Source organism: Eretmochelys imbricata, chromosome 2 (genome assembly GCF_965152235.1).
Source record: "Eretmochelys imbricata isolate rEreImb1 chromosome 2, rEreImb1.hap1, whole genome shotgun sequence".
Taxonomy (NCBI): Eukaryota; Metazoa; Chordata; order Testudines; family Cheloniidae; genus Eretmochelys; species Eretmochelys imbricata.
This window is the reverse complement of record NC_135573.1, coordinates 131,870,810-131,889,861: the sequence shown is the minus strand read 5'-3', so window position 1 is coordinate 131,889,861 and position 19,052 is coordinate 131,870,810. Positions and strand designations below refer to the sequence as shown.

General features: G+C 38.7%; 1 protein-coding gene across 1 annotated transcript in view; it reads right to left on the bottom strand.

The window, feature by feature from the left end:
• The window catches only part of CDH18 (cadherin 18), a 245,119-nt gene extending 234,615 nt beyond the window's left edge, over nucleotides 1-10,504 (bottom strand). Inside the window, exon 1 of the mRNA XM_077809160.1 lies at nucleotides 10,277-10,504. Coding sequence (XP_077665286.1) covers nucleotides 10,277-10,504 — 228 coding nt within the window. The remainder of the gene's footprint in view (nucleotides 1-10,276) is intronic.
• Between the last annotated feature and the right edge of the window lie 8,548 nt (nucleotides 10,505-19,052).

Here is a 19,052-nt window from a genome sequence, read left to right as displayed (position 1 = left end):
CTTGTCACTGAACTGCATTATGAGTGACAAGGAGAACATGCTCCAGGAAATCTAAGACATGGCTGAACTCTATGTATCAAATTCAGAAGGGTAAAAGCAGTCTCTTCTACTGGGTTTTAATTTCTCCCCAATAACCTCTGAATGTTTTGAGATTCCAAGTCATAAGGGAGTTCCATTACATTCCATGACTAGTACAGTTTGTGTAATGAGTCCCTCTTTCCTTATAGCCAAACAAGCAGAGAGTCGATATATTGAGTACTAACATTTAAAAAATGAGGAAGAAAATGTAGCAAGTAGCATGTATTAGGATTATGCAAGAACTAGATGTGGCGTGCAAAAAACTGAATATTTACAACAGATTTTACATCAGTACTGTGATAATGGGAAGACTTTGCTCTTATACTGCAGTCTGATTCAGTCTACCTATCTTTAGTATATCCTTACTCACTGAATAACCACACTGAAATCAATGACACTAAACACAGAATAAGAAACTAGTGCCTGATCCTGTACCCAATGAGATTAATGTCAAGGCTACAATCACATTCAGAATCAGTGCCTGTTCATCGTGAGTAAGGGTGGCAAGGACAAGCTCCTAAGCAGCCTCAGATACTAGAAAAGCAGATAAAACACAATAAAATTGAAAATTAACCTAAAAATGACCAAAAAGAAGGTTTGTGCTTTTTTTGGTGCTTCTTTATAATGTACAAAAGATGAGAAACTTTTACTATTATTGTTCTTAAAGAATACTTTTCCCTCAACTGAATTTTTACAGTAGAAGTATCAGGAATTTTACGTGTTATCTTTGCTGTTTTGCTGGAGGTCTCCCATGAAGGATCCAGAAAGTTAGCTTGTGAGTTCTCTCAACCCTTAATTGAAGGAGGAGTTGTAGTGAAACTTTAAGAACAAATCTCTCTTCCCACTGTTTTACACACACACTTCTTGAAACAGTCTGAATAAAAATCACTTCCTCTCTCAATCAATCAGGTTCTCCATCCAGAGTATCTCTGGTCTCAAAACCTGCTACTTCTCTAGTCATCCAGAAAAACAAAACAAAGCAGGGTAGACAACACAGGAATGTTTAGTATAAACAACTAGGAGAAATTAAAAATGTAATTACTTTTATCTGTTTTTAAGAACAGACTTTCCTACATTATAAAGGATTTGATTGATTGATTGATTGATTGCAAGTCACATTTAAGTCACAACTTTTGGGAAGTACCCAAGGTCAGTGTAGGAAAGGAAAAAGCTGTTCTTTCATGTGCATCTGGCTATATTACTGTTACCACCATCATTTTTCACCAGCAATAGATACTAGAAAAATAATTTTATCTGAATTTATTATTTGTGAAACTAGCAATTTAAAAAGGCATAAAACAAAGCACATATTTTTCTAGCTGTTGATTATGCCACTTGCACTCATCTTTACAAAGGCATGAAGACAGCTAACAAACCATGTGCAAAATCTTCAGCGAGATTGTGGCATGTACATTTTTCATTTCATTTTCTTTATCAAGTAAGAACATTGTTTCAAATTATTAAAATAAATGTAATATAGTCTACTAATTTATCATATGAAGATGCTCAAACTCTAGTTACATTATTTATTACATATGAGCTCGTTAGTAAGGTTCAATAAAATGCATTTTCTACGTGTGATTTAATGAAAACAACTTGTGTTTCCCTCCTTAGCATTTGATTTAAGCCCTACATTTTCAATTTCTCTCCTTACTAACATTAAGACAAGAAAGTTGCAATTTTCTTGATATTATCAGGAAAATACTAAATCAATATTGCTGTGTGTTAGAATTAATCTCTTTCAGCATCATGTCACCACATTGTCTTTTTCAGGAAGTATGAATGACAAGTATAATATAGAGACACAAGGTGAGGTAATATACTTTATTGAACCAACTTCTGGTGGTGAGAGACACAAGCTTTCGATCTACACAGAGCTCTTCTTCAGGTCTGTTTAAGCTTGGACAGAAGTTGCTCCAATGAAAGGTATTTCCTCAACCACCTTGTCTGTCTAATATATTGGGACCAACCTGGTTACAGCACTGCTTACAAGTTTAATATACTGTATCTTCAGTCTTCAGGGAATAAAACTTCCAAGGAATTATCTTGAAAATCCCACATGATAATGGAGATCTCTTTCTCTATATGGCTAATTTGCAGTGCAATATTTTACCAGGGAAGTGGAAATGCTATAATTTTCTTCAAAATCGTATCCTCCTTTTGTACTACCTATCACTTGAACTCAGGGCTTTGGACCTGTGCTCCGGCTCTGCTCCAGCTCCAGGCAAAAACCTGCAGCTCCACCGCTTCAGAGCTGCTCCGTGCTCCAGTTCCAGGCTCCGCTCCAAAGCCCTGCTTGAACTCCCTTTAAACCGAGAGTCATATCATTCCATTTGGTATGCTTTGCTATGTTGTCATCATAAATCGTGTGTCAAAGTGTTTTACAGTGAACAGTAAAAAAAAAAAAAAAAAAAAAAAGGCTAAAATACTCCCAGACTCATTCCCCCATTGTGGGAAGATTTTTGCAGCTGCTTATGAGGGGTGTACCCTTAAAAACTCACAGAACCTACAGATCACCATCAGAGATATCAGGTTCCAACTTCATGGATCCCATGCCTATGTCGCTATGCAATTTTCCTTAGCAGCATAACTCATTCAAGAGTCAGATTGTTATTGCCATCCCGCCATCACCATGCACCTTACTTGTGTCTCCAAGGTAAGGAATGTTGAGGATGTGAGCTACGATTCTGTTTCCTGTGCAGTGCACTTTTAAACATACCAGGAGTATAACTACCTGTCTGTCAGAGGCAGGGATGTCTGAAGATCTTATGGACTGCAAGATGAGCTCTGATTTTCTGTCAGTCTCATGGAGTTTTCTATTTGTTGTTTTCCTTAGTCTAACATAAAAAGCCAGATAAACTGAAAGTGCATGTTTTTTTCTTTTATGTGTGGAAAATATACCCAGTGTGAATTATTGCAAGTGAGGAGATGATGCATCAAGCAGTGCCAACTTCTTTGTGGCTCTTCTCTTGGGACTCTCCCATTTTATGAGAGTAGTGCACTGCATAGAAGGATTGTATCCAACTCCTTCCCAGGTCATTCTGCATATGTGAGCCCTGCTTCATCCAGTGCTCAAGACTCAATGGAGAATGTAGACCTTTGCCTTAACATGAAAAGTGCCCACTCAGAGGTAAGGGTCCTCATGAGCCTTTGTCTCATTGAACACTCATGAAGGATGGAGAATTTTGTTGCTATCAAGAAAATAACTCCACATAATGGAATTTCTTTCTTGCGTGTATATATGCTGGACATCTCGCAAGCACAGATATTAGGTTAGATATTTCAGAGTAACAGCCGTGTTAGTCTGTATTCGCAAAAAGAAAAGGAGTACTTGTGGCACCTTAGAGACTAACCAATTTATTTGAGCATAAGCTTTCGTGAGCTACAGCTCACTTCATCGTGAGCTGTAGCTCACGAAAGCTTATGCTCAAATAAATTGGTTAGTCTCTAAGGTGCTACAAGTACTCCTTTTCTTTTTAGGTTAGATATTGTGGTTCTCTTGGAAGTTTTCAGGAAAACTTCCCAAGATCAACCATAAGTTTCCTTTTTAACATAGTGACTGATTCCACATGAAATATATACTCCACAATTGTACATATAACCCCCAAGTATCACATTAGCAAGGCAATGTTAACAATCTTAACATCAGAGAGAGTCATGTACAATAGGACCATTTCTCATTCTTGTCACAATCCCATTTAGTGAAGGGCTGTATTTTGTCATGTTCCATGTTCCTATAAAAACCTTAAGAGTGTTACGAATATAGATTAATTTCATACAATTTTCCAGTCTCCTAGCAACATGTTTCCAGGAGAATAGAAATATTACAGTTTAAGAATGGGTATATAACGTGTTAAAATTCAGGATCAGCGACACAGGAGCCAGCAAACAGAGTTGCAACCAGGGGAGTTTGAGTGGGAGTTCTGTTGGAGAAGGAGAGAGGAGGCAAACCCCTATTCCTCAGGGGCAGTGATTGAGTTTGTGTGTGTGTGTGTGTGTGTGTTTGTTTTCAGATTGCAAAGTCTGGAAGGCAGCAGTGTGCTGAGAGAGAATCAGAAACTTCGATTTCACAGCCCTGATTAGGGGTCCTATAAAGGCAGCCAAGTAGCCAGTCAGCAGCACAAGAGCCAGCAAACAGAACTGAAAACAGGGGAGTTTGAGTGGGTGTTTGTAAGAGGAGTACTCAGAAAGAGCTTTGTTTGTATGAAGTGCTGCCTGATAGAGCTGATGGAAGAAAAGATCCGAAGGTTGGAGGTGCATGTGGAAACTATGGTTGAGTTTCAGAGGGGATTTGGGCATGATGGAAGAAAATGTCAAGACTTGCAGATGTAAGATGGACTGGAGAACAGAGAGGACAGACTGCTGGGTGAGGAAAGAGGGCAGTGGAAGCATGTGACTGTGAGAACCAAGGACAGGAAAAGACCAGCTAGTGAAGGAGAAAGAGCTCAGGAAGAGGTTTGCTGAGTTGGAAAATGAAGAAGGGGCACAGTAGTCAGTAACAGAAGGTGGGATGGCAAGGAAGAAGCTAAGAGCTGCTATTCATATAAGAAGAAGGGAAGAGTCAATGGAAAGAGTTTGGAGTTCTGGGAGAATACCGGATGACATGCAGAATATTGCAAGAGAGGACCAAAGACAAGAGGATTTGCAGCCAGAAAGAACAGGAGGAAGTCCAGAGAATCCCACAACACCAGAAAGAGGAAGGTCTACATGATTGGTGACTTCCTACTAAGAAGAACAGACAGGACTGTCACCAGAGGTGATCTGGAGAACAGAATAGTTTGCTGTCTGCTGGGAGCTAAGATATGGAACATGGACCTGAAGATGTAAGGCTGAAGAGGATCCTATTGGGAGCACAAAAGAGTCCACTGATTTTCCTTCACATGGGAAAAGATAATACTGATAGATTCTTGCTGGAACGCATCAAGAAAGAGTGTGCCAGGCTAGGGAAGAAACTTAAAGAAATGGAGGCTCAGGTGATCTTAAGTAGGATTCTACCTGTTCCTAGAGGAGGAAAACGAAGGCAACCCAAGATTTTGATGATTCACAGATGGCTCAGACAGTGGTGCTATAAGGAGAACTGTTCTCATGGGACAGACTCCACCCTTGTAGGGAGAGAAATAGACTTCTGGGATAGAGGTTGGCAAAACTGATTAAAAGAGCTTTAAACTAGGAACACAGTGGTGAAGGTTGGGAGGTGCTTATGTAATCTCCATGCCTGATTCTAATATTGACCAGGAAGAAAATCAAAATGAAATACAGCAATTGTGAAAGGAAGAGCAATGGATAGAAGAATGAAGTTTAAGAGGGAAAGATAGTGTCTATACCAATGAAGCTAACAGTCAGGTAGGCAATACTGGCAGTAGAATGACTATACCTAATCAGATGAGGAATCTGGGGAAAGCCAAACAGAAACAACTAAGTTGTCTGTACACCAATGCAAGGAGCCTGGGTAACAAACTGGAGGAACTAGAACTACTGGTGTAGGAAGTGCAACTAGATATTATAGGGTTAACAGAAACACAATGGAACATTAGTCATGACTGGAGTACAGATACTGAAGGGTATATGCTGTTCGAGAAAGACAAAAATAAAGGAAAAGGTGGTGGATTAGCATTGCATATTAATGATAAGATAGACTTCAAAGAAATTGGAAGTGATGGAATGGATAAAACTGTCTGTTTTCGTCATAGTCTCTTTGGGGAAGAAAGCTATCAGAAGTTCCCCTGAGATAATGCTTGGGGTATGCTACAGACCCCAATATCTGGTTAAGATATGGATAGAGACCTCTAAGTTTCAAATTAAATAAATACTACTGGTAATTGTATGATTATGAGAAACTTTAACTTCTCAGGTATAGATTGGAAGACAACTGCTACTAATAATAGTACAGCCCAGATTTTCGCTCATGTGATGGCTGACAGATTTCTTCAACAAATAGTTCCTGAATGAACAAGAGGTGACGACATTTTAGATTTGGTTTGGTATTGGTGAATAGTGAGGACATCACAGAAAAATGGGTTTCAGGAGCCAATGTTGGGTCGAATGATCATGAGCTACTTCACTTTAAACTAAATGGAGGGATAAAGAAAATATATTTGCAACTAAGGTCCTTGATGTCAAAAGGGAAACTTAAAAAAAATAATGGGATTAGTTAGGGAAGTTGACTGGACTAGAGAACTAAAGGATCTTAATGTGGAAGTGGCTTGAAATTATTTTAAGTCAAAGTTGCAGAAACTATCTGAAGCCTGAATCCCAAGCAGGGGAGGGGGAGGGAATTGTAGGGAGGAGTTGCAGATCACGCTGGATGAGCAAGCATCTCAAACAAGTGATTAAGAGAAAGCGGAAAGCCTATGAGGAATGGAAGGATCAGCAAGGAAAGCTCCCTCTTGGTGGTCAGAAAGTGTAGGGCAGGAAAGTGAGAACAGCCAAAAACTAAGCAGAGTTGGGCCTTGCAAAGGAGATTAAAACCAATAGTAAAATGTACTATAGTCATATAAATAAAAAGAAAACAAGGAAAAAAGATGTGGGACCACTAAACACTGAGGATGGGGTGGAGATTAAAGATAATCTAGACATGGGCCAACACTTCAACAAATACTTTGTCTCAGTATTTAATAAGGGTAATGAAAACCTTAGGGGTAGTGGCGGGGTGGCTAATGGAAATAAGGATATGGAAGTAGAAATTACCACATACAATGTCAAAGACAAAATCAAACAGCTTAATGAGACTAAATCAGAGCACCCAGATATCTCCATCCAAGAATATTAAAGGAACTGGAATATGCAATTTAAAACATAATAGCAAGGATTTTTAATAGGTTATATCCTATGAATGGAGGATTGGTAATATAGTACTTATGTGACAGGGTATACCAGATCTTCTGAGGCCCCCTGCTGGAGGCCTCATGGCCCTGCCACACCCCGCCCCAAAAATGGGAAATTGAGAGGGTCTTCCAAACCTCCTAGAGTGCCTGTGTGGGACACAGCCAATCAGAGCCCAGCCACCTAGTATAAGAAAAGCTGCAGGGCCAGAGGGAGTTCAGTTCCTTGCTAGAGCTGTAGGAATGTGGATGGTTTGTGGCTGGCTGATGGAACTACAGAACCACAGACAGGGCAGTGCAATCAGAAGCTCGGGAGAGTGAGAAGGAGCCATAGTTGGTTGCTGGGACTCCATTCGGACAAGGCCTTGAGGTAAGGGTGAAGATGATGTGGTGCCACAGGGAATTGGCCCAGGGAATTAGAGAAGCCATGCAACATTGTTAAAGTGACACAGCAGACGGCAGCAATCTACAGGGTCCCTGGGCTGGGATCCAGGGTAGTGGGTGGGCCTGGGTTCACTCTCCCATCTCTAGTAGCCACTGGGGGGAAGTAACCTGGACATTGAGGCACCCCAGATAGTGCAAAGTCATTCACTTAGGGAATAAAAACAAGAATTTTTGCTATAAAGTGGAGATTTATCAGTAGGAAGTGACAAAGGAGAAAGACCTGGGAGTATTAGTTAATCACAGGGTGACTATGAGCTGCCAATGTGATGTGGCTGTGAAAAAGGCTAATTAAATCCTAGGATGAATCAGGTGAGGTATTTCCAGTAGAGACAGGGAAGTGTTAGTACCATTATAGAAGGCACTGCTGAGACCTCATCTGGAATGCTGTGTGCAGTTCTGGTCTCCCATGTTTAAGAAAGATGAATTTAGACTTGAACTGGTGCAGAGAAGGACTATTCAGATGATCAGAGGAATGGAAAACCTACCTTAGGAAAGGAGATTCAAAGAGCTTAGCTTCTTTATCCTAAGCAAAAGAAGGCTGAGGGGAGATATTATTGCTCTCTATAAATACATCACAGGGATAAATACCAGGCAGGGAGAGGAGTTATTTAAGTTAGGCGCCAATATGGACACAAGAACCAATGGATATAAACTCGCCATCAACAAGTTTATGCTTGAAATTAAAGGAAGGTTTCTAGCCATCAGAGGAATGAAAAGCCTTCCAAGAGGACTAGTGGGGGCAAACAACCTAACTGCTTTCAAGATTGTGCCTGATGAGTTTATGGAGTGGGTGGTATGATGAGACTGCCTAACAATGGCATGTAGCCAATCTGCAACTGCTAGTAGCAAATATCCCCAACAGCTGGTGATATTACACTAGATGGGGAGGGCTCTGAGTTATTAAAGACAATTCTTTCCCAGGTGCCTGGCTGGTGGGTCTTGCCCACATGCTCAGGATCTAACTGATTGCCATATTTGGGGTTGGGAAAGAATTTTCCCCCAGGTCAGATTGGCAGAGACCCTTGGGGTTTTTCACCTTTCTCTGCAGTATGGAGCATGGATCAATGGCAGGTTTAAACTAGTGTAAAAGTTGGATTCTCTGTAACTTAAGGTTTTTAAATCATGATTTGAGGACTTCAGTAACTCACCAAGTGATTATGGGTCTATTACAGGAGTGGGTGGGTGAAGTTCTGTGGCCCGCAATGTGCAGGAGGTCAAACTAGATGATCACGATGATCCCTTCTGGCCTTAAGGCCTATATGTCTGAGCACATACTGTACAACACACAGTGAGTGACAGAAAATTAATCCATCCTCATAATAAGGATGAGATACCTCACCATTTTGATTAGAGACCTATTCTTGTCTTTAGTGAACATTACAGTGACAATGACTGCAACATTATAACAGCATTTTACACCATTACTCTGCTCTTGTGATGTTATTCCTAAACTGGGTATGAAAAATGTGAAAGGGCATGATCTAATACTACTACCAATGAGGCAGAATAGATGACTTGATTAATAATTGACAGCATTGGCAGGTCAGTGACATTGAACAGATGCCTAGAATTACAGAGACGCAGCCACCCATCCATTCCTTCATAAATCTAGGGTCCTGGTATGAAAATCTCTTGTCAAATTAAAGGCACATCAGATGAAACCTAGATTATGTAGAAGAAATTACCGTAAATATTACAGCAGTTCGGAAACCTATTTCTCAAAATGAAGAGACACTATAACACAGCAACCATGATTTAAATTCTGTTGATTACTAGTATTATTTTAGTCTCTACAGATTTCCCTTCTTGAATAAAAATAATAATAAATAAAGCTACGTATGATAATATTGGTCAATCTCTACAATAAAATTAGAGCATCAGAACTACTGTCAAATGTAAAATGGAATACTGATACCTCCCATTGTAAGGAATTTGCTGCAAGGATAAATTCACTAACTTTTGTGAGGCACTAAGATACTAAAATGGTTGGCACCAAAGAGAACCCTATGAAGAAAGAAGGAAAAACAATATCCTTATTCAGTGCAGAATTTGAACTGAGTGCAGCAAACGAGGCGTGGGACCACACATTGAATGAGGGAGATGAAAAAAAAATACTGAATAGCTGCCTCATGTCCTGAGCACCATCCATCCTGGGCAATGAGTGAGGTGGGGGTCCTAAGGAAAAACTAACATGGTTTAATGAAAGCCTGTATCACAATGTGTAGAAGAGAACAGTGTTTAGATACGCCTGTAACTTGGAGGCTCTCAGAAGTCAGGAAATGACACTTTGCAGCCTTCATGTTGTTGTAATGACTTTTTAGCATGGATTATCTCATACAGACAACATCACATACTGGGAGCCAGTTTTTTGGTTGACACCTACACAGGAGCGTAAGGGTGTGGGAAAGCATAGGGACCTTTCCCCTGAATTCACTGCATAAAAGCCAGACATAAATGTAGTCCTTGCACTCTCCTTGGGCTCCTACCACTCTAAAGTTGCATCCTAAATGGATGTGGTAGATATGGTGCCATTATCCCCCCAGATGCACACATGGCCAGCAGTGGAGGGAAGCATATGATATACCCTCTGATAGAGGAAGAGTCCCAATGAAACTCCTTCCAAAATGGTGCTTCTTCACATGGATCTCAAAGTTGGCCTGCAACTTGTTGGACAAATCTTGTCCCTAAAGCATTTCTCGGGGAAGATTTGCAACTTTTTATAAGTTTTGTATGTCATCTTTTTTACTCACCATGATTATTATTGTAAATAGGGATAGTGGGCAAATAAAATACTTTGTGAATGTCTAACATCATTGACTTCTGAGGTGCTTCCAACTTTACAGGAGACATCAGCTAGGTTGGCATCTGGAACAACAATATATTCCTCTCCTAATGTCCCTGTACCCCTTTACAGAAAAGAAATAAGAATTTACCTTTCCCACATACTGGGGATCCGGTCCCAGGTGTTCTTCTAAAACAAAGAACTGGTTCCATACCCATCCACGCTTGGGACGATGGTGCACTTCTGTTTCACCTTCTATGTGTTTGGTTTGATTTCTGGTCACCTTGATGGAGCCATGATGAGCAGCTCCATAACACCTCTGCACAAAACAGAGACAAACTAGGACTGGGCAGATACAAGATGTGCTCGTAATTCTCATTGTAGGATAACTTTCCAGTTCAAGGTTTCCTTTTCTCTTTTGGTTTTCTTTTCAGACGTAATCCCTTAATAGGTCCCCACCAAGAGGGAAGGTGAAGCCTGGTTTAGAAAAACAGTCCAAAATGTTTTTTTTAGTATGTCCATGGTTTAACTGCCCATTGGGGAAAGGTCACACTGCATTTACATCATGAAGAACTGAGTGTAGAAATTTCTGGTATTTGTTCCGAGATCTTCACAATAGACTGCCACAGCCAACCATTTTATACCTAATAGAAGGGGAAAAAAATGAAAACCACTTACATATCACTAGAAACAGTAATTAGAGCTTTTCAACCTCAAAAGGTGATGTACCCACTGCTGTGCTAATTGGTTCTGTCAAAGGGTCCAACACCAATCAACATTTCTTTTCAATCTTTTGTGGAAGTGTTTTCTGATTGTTTTTGTGAAAGCATCTTAAAAGTTAGTATGGCTCTTTAAAAGTACGTAAAATGTGTGCAATATAAGGACTGGATGACTCAAGGGACTCTGGTAGTATGAGATTAGGCCTTTTACCTACTGGTTCAGAGTGACAGCATCAGTCGTAATCAAAAACCACTGCTACCCGATTGATAGTGTTTAGCAGTTTATGTGAAATGAGTTGTTGGTCTCCATGAATTTTCAACTGGACAGCGGGTCAACATTATGAAAACCACCATAGTGGCTACTGGTAGTTTCGAGAGAGAGGGCAAAAAAAGAATGAGTGTGGAGACTCCAGGTCAAAACTGAGGCAAGTTCACAGAACTGTATGACCAAATCATAAACTGATAGTGCCTGTGTTTTACCTCCTATGTGGCTGCATAGAGGGCTTCAGTCTCCAGGATTGTCTGGAGCATTCCAGAGATATGTACATAAAACAAATTAAAAGTGTGAATTGTTGGTCTGAAACATCATCAGGCCTTCGAATTGTATAAGATAGGTACTTGTTTCCTAGTAATGAAAATCCCTTTTCTCCCTCACCTTAAAAAAAGGAAAATTAGCCTTGGGTGAAACATCAGTCTTTAAAATGTAATGGTTAGGGGGGAAAATACAAAATAAAAAGTCCCTCCAAATCTTCACAGGGGCCAATGTTCTTTTGACAAGGAGTTTGTTCTATTACCAGAATTCTGTAGCAACATATAATCTCTGCAGATGTCAGACACTGACTATTTCCAAGGTCTGAAATCACATGTATAAACATTCACTGAGTTAGAATTAAAACTGCCCTCTGATAGAGATGGATCAAGCTTATAATTAGGTAAATTAGCTATTACTGAATCTGTTTTAAAGATGAGATTCACTTAACTTTTATAAGAATACACAAAAAAACTGATCTGGTTTCTATTGCTCCTCTCCCCTGTCATAATGTTCTCAGTAAACATCACAGATAATTTTACTTGTGTAACACTGGGTTGCTTCCCCCATCCTTCCCTTTTTGTCAGAAGACGTTTCTGAGTCATTGATATTAAAATATTTTTGAGGTAAAAACACAGTATTCCTGATGGAGAGAAACACATCTTTGTTTTTTGTTTGTTTTTACAGATATAATAAAGCAAATTATATGCGGAACATACTGTTTTCCCTCACACCAATGGGTGTATTTATCTTATGATAACCACACCTCTGCCCTTCTTGCTGTATTGTTTAACCATCTAATATGAGAGTAGAAGCAAATAGACTAGCAACCTGAACACACACCTAAATGTCCCGGGGAGGGCGGAGGGAGGGACCTTTAGAAAACAGTAAGACAAGAAATTAGAAATCAGAGGGGACATATAAGAGCAGAAGTTCACCAATTTTTATGGTTTATGGATTGCTTTGTGTTTCTATCCACACATTTCAAAGGAATATCCCCAACTCGCTACTCTTTTTCAGTATTTGTACTGAGTCCAAGCACAGTTCATCAGAGCACAGAGCAAATGCCTGCCCAAACTTCTGGTGCTAATTAACAGGTAGAATTACCCACAAGAGAGACATATTTTCCATTACAAGCCTGTAGTTTGGAACAGTGGGCAGTTAGGTGAGGGTATAATACAAGTATTCTACACCCACGAAAAGAGATCTGTATAAAGTTTAAAGTTTATCTTGATGCCACTTTCATGCTCTCTCTGGAAGACTAACAGAGGATTTGCTACGCTGGATCAAACCAATGGTCCCCCGTACCTCATCTCAGCTCCAGCAGTGGTCAATGCCATGATGCACAAAATCAGCAATGTACCGAGCCACCTTTAATACTCTATTACTAAAACATTTGCCTTACAAGGTGCTTTTCTAACACTGACGAATTAAGTCCTAAACAACACCCCTGTGCAGTTAATAGCATTATCCCCATTTTACAAATGGGAAAATGAATCAAGGACAATTTGAGGTATTTGCCATAGCCAGATAGCATAGGAAGTCTGTGATAAAGTTAGGGACAGAATACAGGATTCCTGGCACATACTTCTGTACCTAGCCTCTGACAGTCTTTCTGCATGTAGAAGAAAGCATTCCTGTCCCATCCCAGCAGGAAATTAGTTTATGCCCCAAAGCATGAGATTTCCTCCAGACAATTCACTTATGAAAAACTATTCCAATAAATTAGGTATTGATACATTCCAATATAAATACATGTGAATTAAATGAAAGTTAAATAGTACTTTACAAAACAAAAATGACATACTTTTTCTTTTTAATGATTACTTTTTTTCTTCCCTCACTTCCATTTTGGAGGATTCAAGGGAACAGCCTATTAGGCATTTTACACAGCACAAAAAAATGAAGAGCAAAAAACCCAGAAACCCTTTAAAAAACAATATACAGTGGAGCAGTTAAGCAGTGGAGCAGTTAAGCAGTATACAAAATTTATCTGAACTCATCATTACACAACATGCCTTTTCTGTGGAAATTTGTGATTTTTGTTTTGTGGAAAACACTGCTTACTCATTTATTTTTAAGCCACTATATAGTTTAATTTAAAATTATTCAGATTCTTTGTTTCTACATTTTTATGTTACAAAATAGTGACTGATGCATTTCTTATTTACTAGATTAATTTTTTACTTATGTTTTGTGTCAAGCTCTATTGGGATGAAACTTCAAATTAAAAATGTGCAAAAACAGCATTTTAAAACATTGTTTTCAATTAGCTAAATAAACCCTTCTCTGCTGGCTACACAAGAAAAATATCAAAATAAGTTTTGCATTTAACAAATTGATTTATTAAACAAAGGAAGTATGATCTGTAGTTACTGATCGGAACTGACCATTTCTGGTAACCATGTTCTTCAAGATTTTAGAAATAGTAGATATCATCCCTTCACGTCTAGTTTGTGTTTATAGATTGGAAGAGGGAAACCACCTTTTCTGTGTTTTTTTTTTTTTCTTTAATTTTCAGGGTTTTTTTTTTTTTTCCATTTTGAGTAAATTAGTCATTGAACTAAATGAGTTGAATGAACTGTAACAAAGAAAGCTACTGTTGTCAAATGTTCATTCAACACTAACAAATTCTGGTTCCAAGTGCTTAGCCAGTGACCTCCACCAGGACAATGGTTTGATTTTCTTTAAAACATGGCAGGAAGCATGTACTGCAGGCATATAATTTAAATTATTTAAATAGATTATTAAATTGAAGCCTTACTATAGGTTGTCATAATTTCAAATTTAATTTTAAATAGGATTATTTATAAGCCCCCATATTTAATTTAAATTAAAACATCCAATTTAAATTATAAATTTTGATTTTAAAAAATCATCATTTTTATCCACCTACTATCCAGTATGGAAATTACCTAGTAAATATGACCTGCAAAAGGGTGTATCTGGGTGGAGTTTCCTCTTTCTTTACTATGTATGACCATGTTCTGAACTTTTTATTTTTTAAATAATAATAAAATAGTAATAAAATAAAATAATAATAATAAGTAAGGATGGATACTGCTTGGTTTTTGTTAGAATTCCAATTCTTGACCATCATGGAATATTGTAGGATGACCAGAGAAATATTTACATTATTACATCATGAGAGACTCAAAGCTGAACAATTGAAAGAAGTAGGAATTTTTAGTGAGACTGTTTAAAATGCTTTGGTTTTAGAAATCCAATACTTAATTAACACTCCGGAGAAAAGATCTCACTGTTAAAGTTTCAGCTCCTACGTTCCTTCAATTAAAGTCTGAGAGCTCACCCCCACTTTAAAAAACAAACAATCCATTGCATTTCCCCTTTAGGTATTCATGGCAAAGTCTAGCTTGTTGGGGATGAAATTATAAAGACAGGAAGAGACTGAATGGTGAACATAATTGGAAGAAAATGCTGAAGAAACTTCTAGTTACTTTAATTGTGAGGGACTAAACAAACATGGGACTGAATCTTTTAAATTCCTCTAAATTGCTGGTTAAGGTGATGCTCTAAGATGCTGACTGCTCAACGCTGTTGTCTGCAATTTTAGATTGAGTGTCCTGCTCTATGTTTTTGTATTATAATGATATATGGTACTGCAGAGCAGACTTGTATGATTGCTGAATCCTGGGAGCCCTTATGAAAATGAGTTGCGTATCTCAAGAGATTGTCACAATGAGTTAAAATTAAAATAAATTATTAAATAAGAAGATGTGCAAAAGTTCTGCTGGCATTGCTCGAAATCATTATTTTAGCGTGGTTACTGTTTAGCATGGGAGCAGGGCTTTAATGAATTCCCCTGGAACCAGTGCCAGCCACCATGGAAATGCAGAATAGGTATGCTTCACCAGCAGGAAGATGTGCAGCCAAAGCTGAGCAGTAATTAAGGTGGGCCCAAGCAATTCCTGAACCCTAAACTCACACCCTTCCTAAATGCAAACTGACCCTAAATTTGAATTCAGCTTAATGATTGATTTTAACAGATGTTTATACATCTAAATCTAGGCAACTCCTTCACATTCACTGACTGTTCTTGTCACAGACCTCTTTCATTCCTTGTCTGAGGATAGAGTGCTGCACATATGTACACACAAGCACGTATGTGGCGGTGACAAACAGATAAACAATTACAGAATTTTGTGATAAACTGCATTTCTCATAAACGTTTGACTACTTCACCTGCACTCTGTTCACTGATTTCCTCTCTCTCTCTCTCTCTCTCTCTCTCTCTATCAGGACTAGAGCTGGTAAAATATTTCCCTCAGAAACTGAACTTTAGTTGAAACTGAAATGTTTCCCACGAGTGTGTTGATTTTGAAAAAAAAATGACAGAGCTAGGCCAGCTCTGAACAGTTTTGAAAATCCCATTTTAAAATTACAATATTATGTACACAGTGTTGTTGTAGCCTTGTTCGTTCCAGGATATTAGAGAGACAAGGCGGGAGAGGTAATGCCTTTTATTGGCTCCACTGCTATTGGTGAGAGACAAGCTTTTCAGCTTACACAAACCTGAAGGAGAGCTATGCGTAAGCTCAAAAGCTTGTCTCTCTCACTAATAGCAGTTGGTCCACTAAAGATATTACCTCCCTCGCTTTGTTTCTCTAACATTGTATATGACTGTTGAGGGCTATCTCGCCAGCATACCAGGAACCCCGACTCCCACTGCCCAGCTTCTTTAGGGGATGCCTTCCCCTGAATCCACTTCCTACTCCTGTTTATCAGGAGCCATAGCCGCTCTGTAATGAGTACCTGCACTGGACACTTACCACGTCTGCTACCTATTAATCTGCAGCATCTTGTTACATCTCCCACTGGGTCCCTGGTCTGCTTTAAGGAAGGCATACAAAGCCCACCACCACTTGGACAGTTTAGTGGTGAGGGAAATATTCCTTCTGAGCCCCGTACAGAAAGAAAAAGTTGATTAGCTCAATGCCTACATCAGATCATAATACCCAGTACTACTCTCATCCTATAGCTGGATGCTGCGGGATATGATGAGAGGAAAGGGTTCCATCTGGAGGGCCTGGGATATAAATACATCCCCACTCTCTATCCCCTGGTGCTCATGGTGTCCCCACCTGCTCTGGCCACTTCAATTTCCCCCCTTTGGCTCCATTCAGGTGAGTCCCCCTTTGTTCTCCCTCATAACCCAATGGCAGTGGGGCACTTTAAAGGAGCCATGACCCCTTTTCTTCCTGCTGGCTAGATGAAGTCCCACCACATTCAGTTGTGCATTACATATGAAAGGGTCCCTAAAACATCTTGCTTAATTTCTCTACATCCACAACCTGTACAGTTGGACTTATGGGGATGTCATCATGGTATGGTGTCATGCAAAAGGTTCCCTCAGCATGGCTTGACATGGCCACCATGTATGTGAAATTCAAAAACACTTTGTACAAAAGCACATAATCAGGCATTCTACATATTCCAGATAATTTACGAAAATATCTTAACATGCTTTAGGATATTTTTGGGCCCAGTTATCTTACCCCTCCACCTGTAAAACCAGGTCCTTTTGTTACATGTATGGGACTCAAAAGAAAAGAAAAATGTATAATACAATTAAAATGACTAACAAATGATTTTAAAAAGTTCTTCTGTACAAAAAATGTCATAACTTCATCGTCTAATATCTCAGCATCTTCCAACCCTAGAACCAAGTGCCTGCCACTAAAACGCTAGAAGTATTCTTTTTCCAGTGGTATAAAATTCCTTTTTCTCAATCTACAGAATCATAAGGGATTAGACTTGAAATTCTGCTAATTTTATGCATAAAAACTCTTATTGTTCCAGGATTCAATTTTTCCCATCCTGGGACTTGGGCTGGTATTTTTGTTGTGGTGGTGGCAGTGGTGTTTTTTTTTGTTTAAGGAGCTGAGCAGGGAATCAAATGGAATTTTTTTTTAAATGATCACTTACTGAAACAGCTCAGGATTTTAGAATGTTAGAATATGTACTGAGGCTGATGGATTAATGTCAAGTGATGTGATCAAACATGCCTAATAGATGTATCACAACCTGTGCAGTTTATCACATAGATATCTCTCACTCACACACACACACTATACACAGGCCCAGTGGAGTCAGGCTAAAACAAACTATTTTTATAGTATTACAGTGTCTTCCAGTAAAGAACATCTCTATCTACAAATACTGAATTATATTGATCTTAAATAGATATGGTGATCACTAGCCAACTACCAGGGGGGAAAGCCTCTAGATACTACTTCATGGTTGCAAAGAGTATGAGAAATGTAATAACATAAAAAGTAAATGATCAGATAATGGGAATTAAATAAGTTCATGCCGTTTTTCTTTTGTGAAATGTTAAAAACCCTAAAGACACATAAGCTGCTTCCAAACCAGATAAATGCAGATCTTTCATTTAATATGTCACTGTAGAAACCCAATATTATAAGTTATTTAATGCACTTATTTTAACTCTTATCGACTGTATCATTAAGCCATGGTTAGGTGGACTGAGCAGGTGTAAAATGTGGAATGAAATGTGAGAGAAGCTTGGAGAGAATGGAGAGGAGAGAATAAATGGTGGAGTAGAAAGAGTGCAAGAATGAGAACAAACAGGAATGATGAACCAAAGATAGATAGATAGCATGAAAAGAATGAGACAAACATTGAAGAAGATGAACAATGATAGAAAATTTTGTGTGAGATAAAACAAACTGAAAGTGCCTAAAGAAAAGGCATCAAGAGACAGAAAAAGGAAAGGCCAAGTGGGAACGTTGCAATTGTGCAAGATACGGGGTGAAACTCTCTCTCTGAGATGGATTTGCTTTCAGAAGACTTAGAATATTGAAAATGACTGAAGAAAGTACATCAAGGTAGATAAGCACAGGAGAAAGAAAAAGAAAAGAACACGTGGTAACTTGGCAATCATGAAAGATACTGTGGAAAGCTCTGTCTCAATAAGAGATTGATCTCGTAAATTGATAGCATGCATCCGAGAATTATAGATGATTCAAGCAGACAGTAAAAAGTTCTGAAAAATGAAAAAGATCAACTGTATATCTTACACAGATGAAAACACTATTAAACGTATGAAACTATCTATCAGCTAGTGGATCAGACAAATGCACAGTATACATTTGAATCCCAGATTTTGGCTTTGGATCTGTGAAGCAGCCTATAGAAATTAATTGGATTTATGATCAACCTATAGGAATCATCCTATAACAAAAGTCAGCACACAGTATTGACAGATGTGAATGCAAAACTGATAGAAATGGGCCCCGTATGTTTTTTTTTAATTTTTCAAACAACAACAATGGTTCTTGTTCTGTGTCACATGTACCTATGTGCAACTCCCACTGAAGTCAGCTGATGACATATTTTGCCCAGGACATGAGAAAAAGCAAACATAAAATGCTTGTAATCATACATGAGTATAGAAAGAACTGTTCAAGTTTAATGACTAGAGGCAGCTATACAGTATGAATAGATGCATGATAGGCTACAATATTCTTGTGTACAGTTTGCATGCAGAGAAATGAATAATGTGAAGTTATTCACCTTGATCTGTAGTCAACTCCTGCTGAGAATAATCGATAAATGCTGCCCAAGTAAAACCAAAAAAGAAAGGGAAAAACCACAAACAACGGAAAAGGAAAGAATCTCTAATGTTCTGAGTTGTC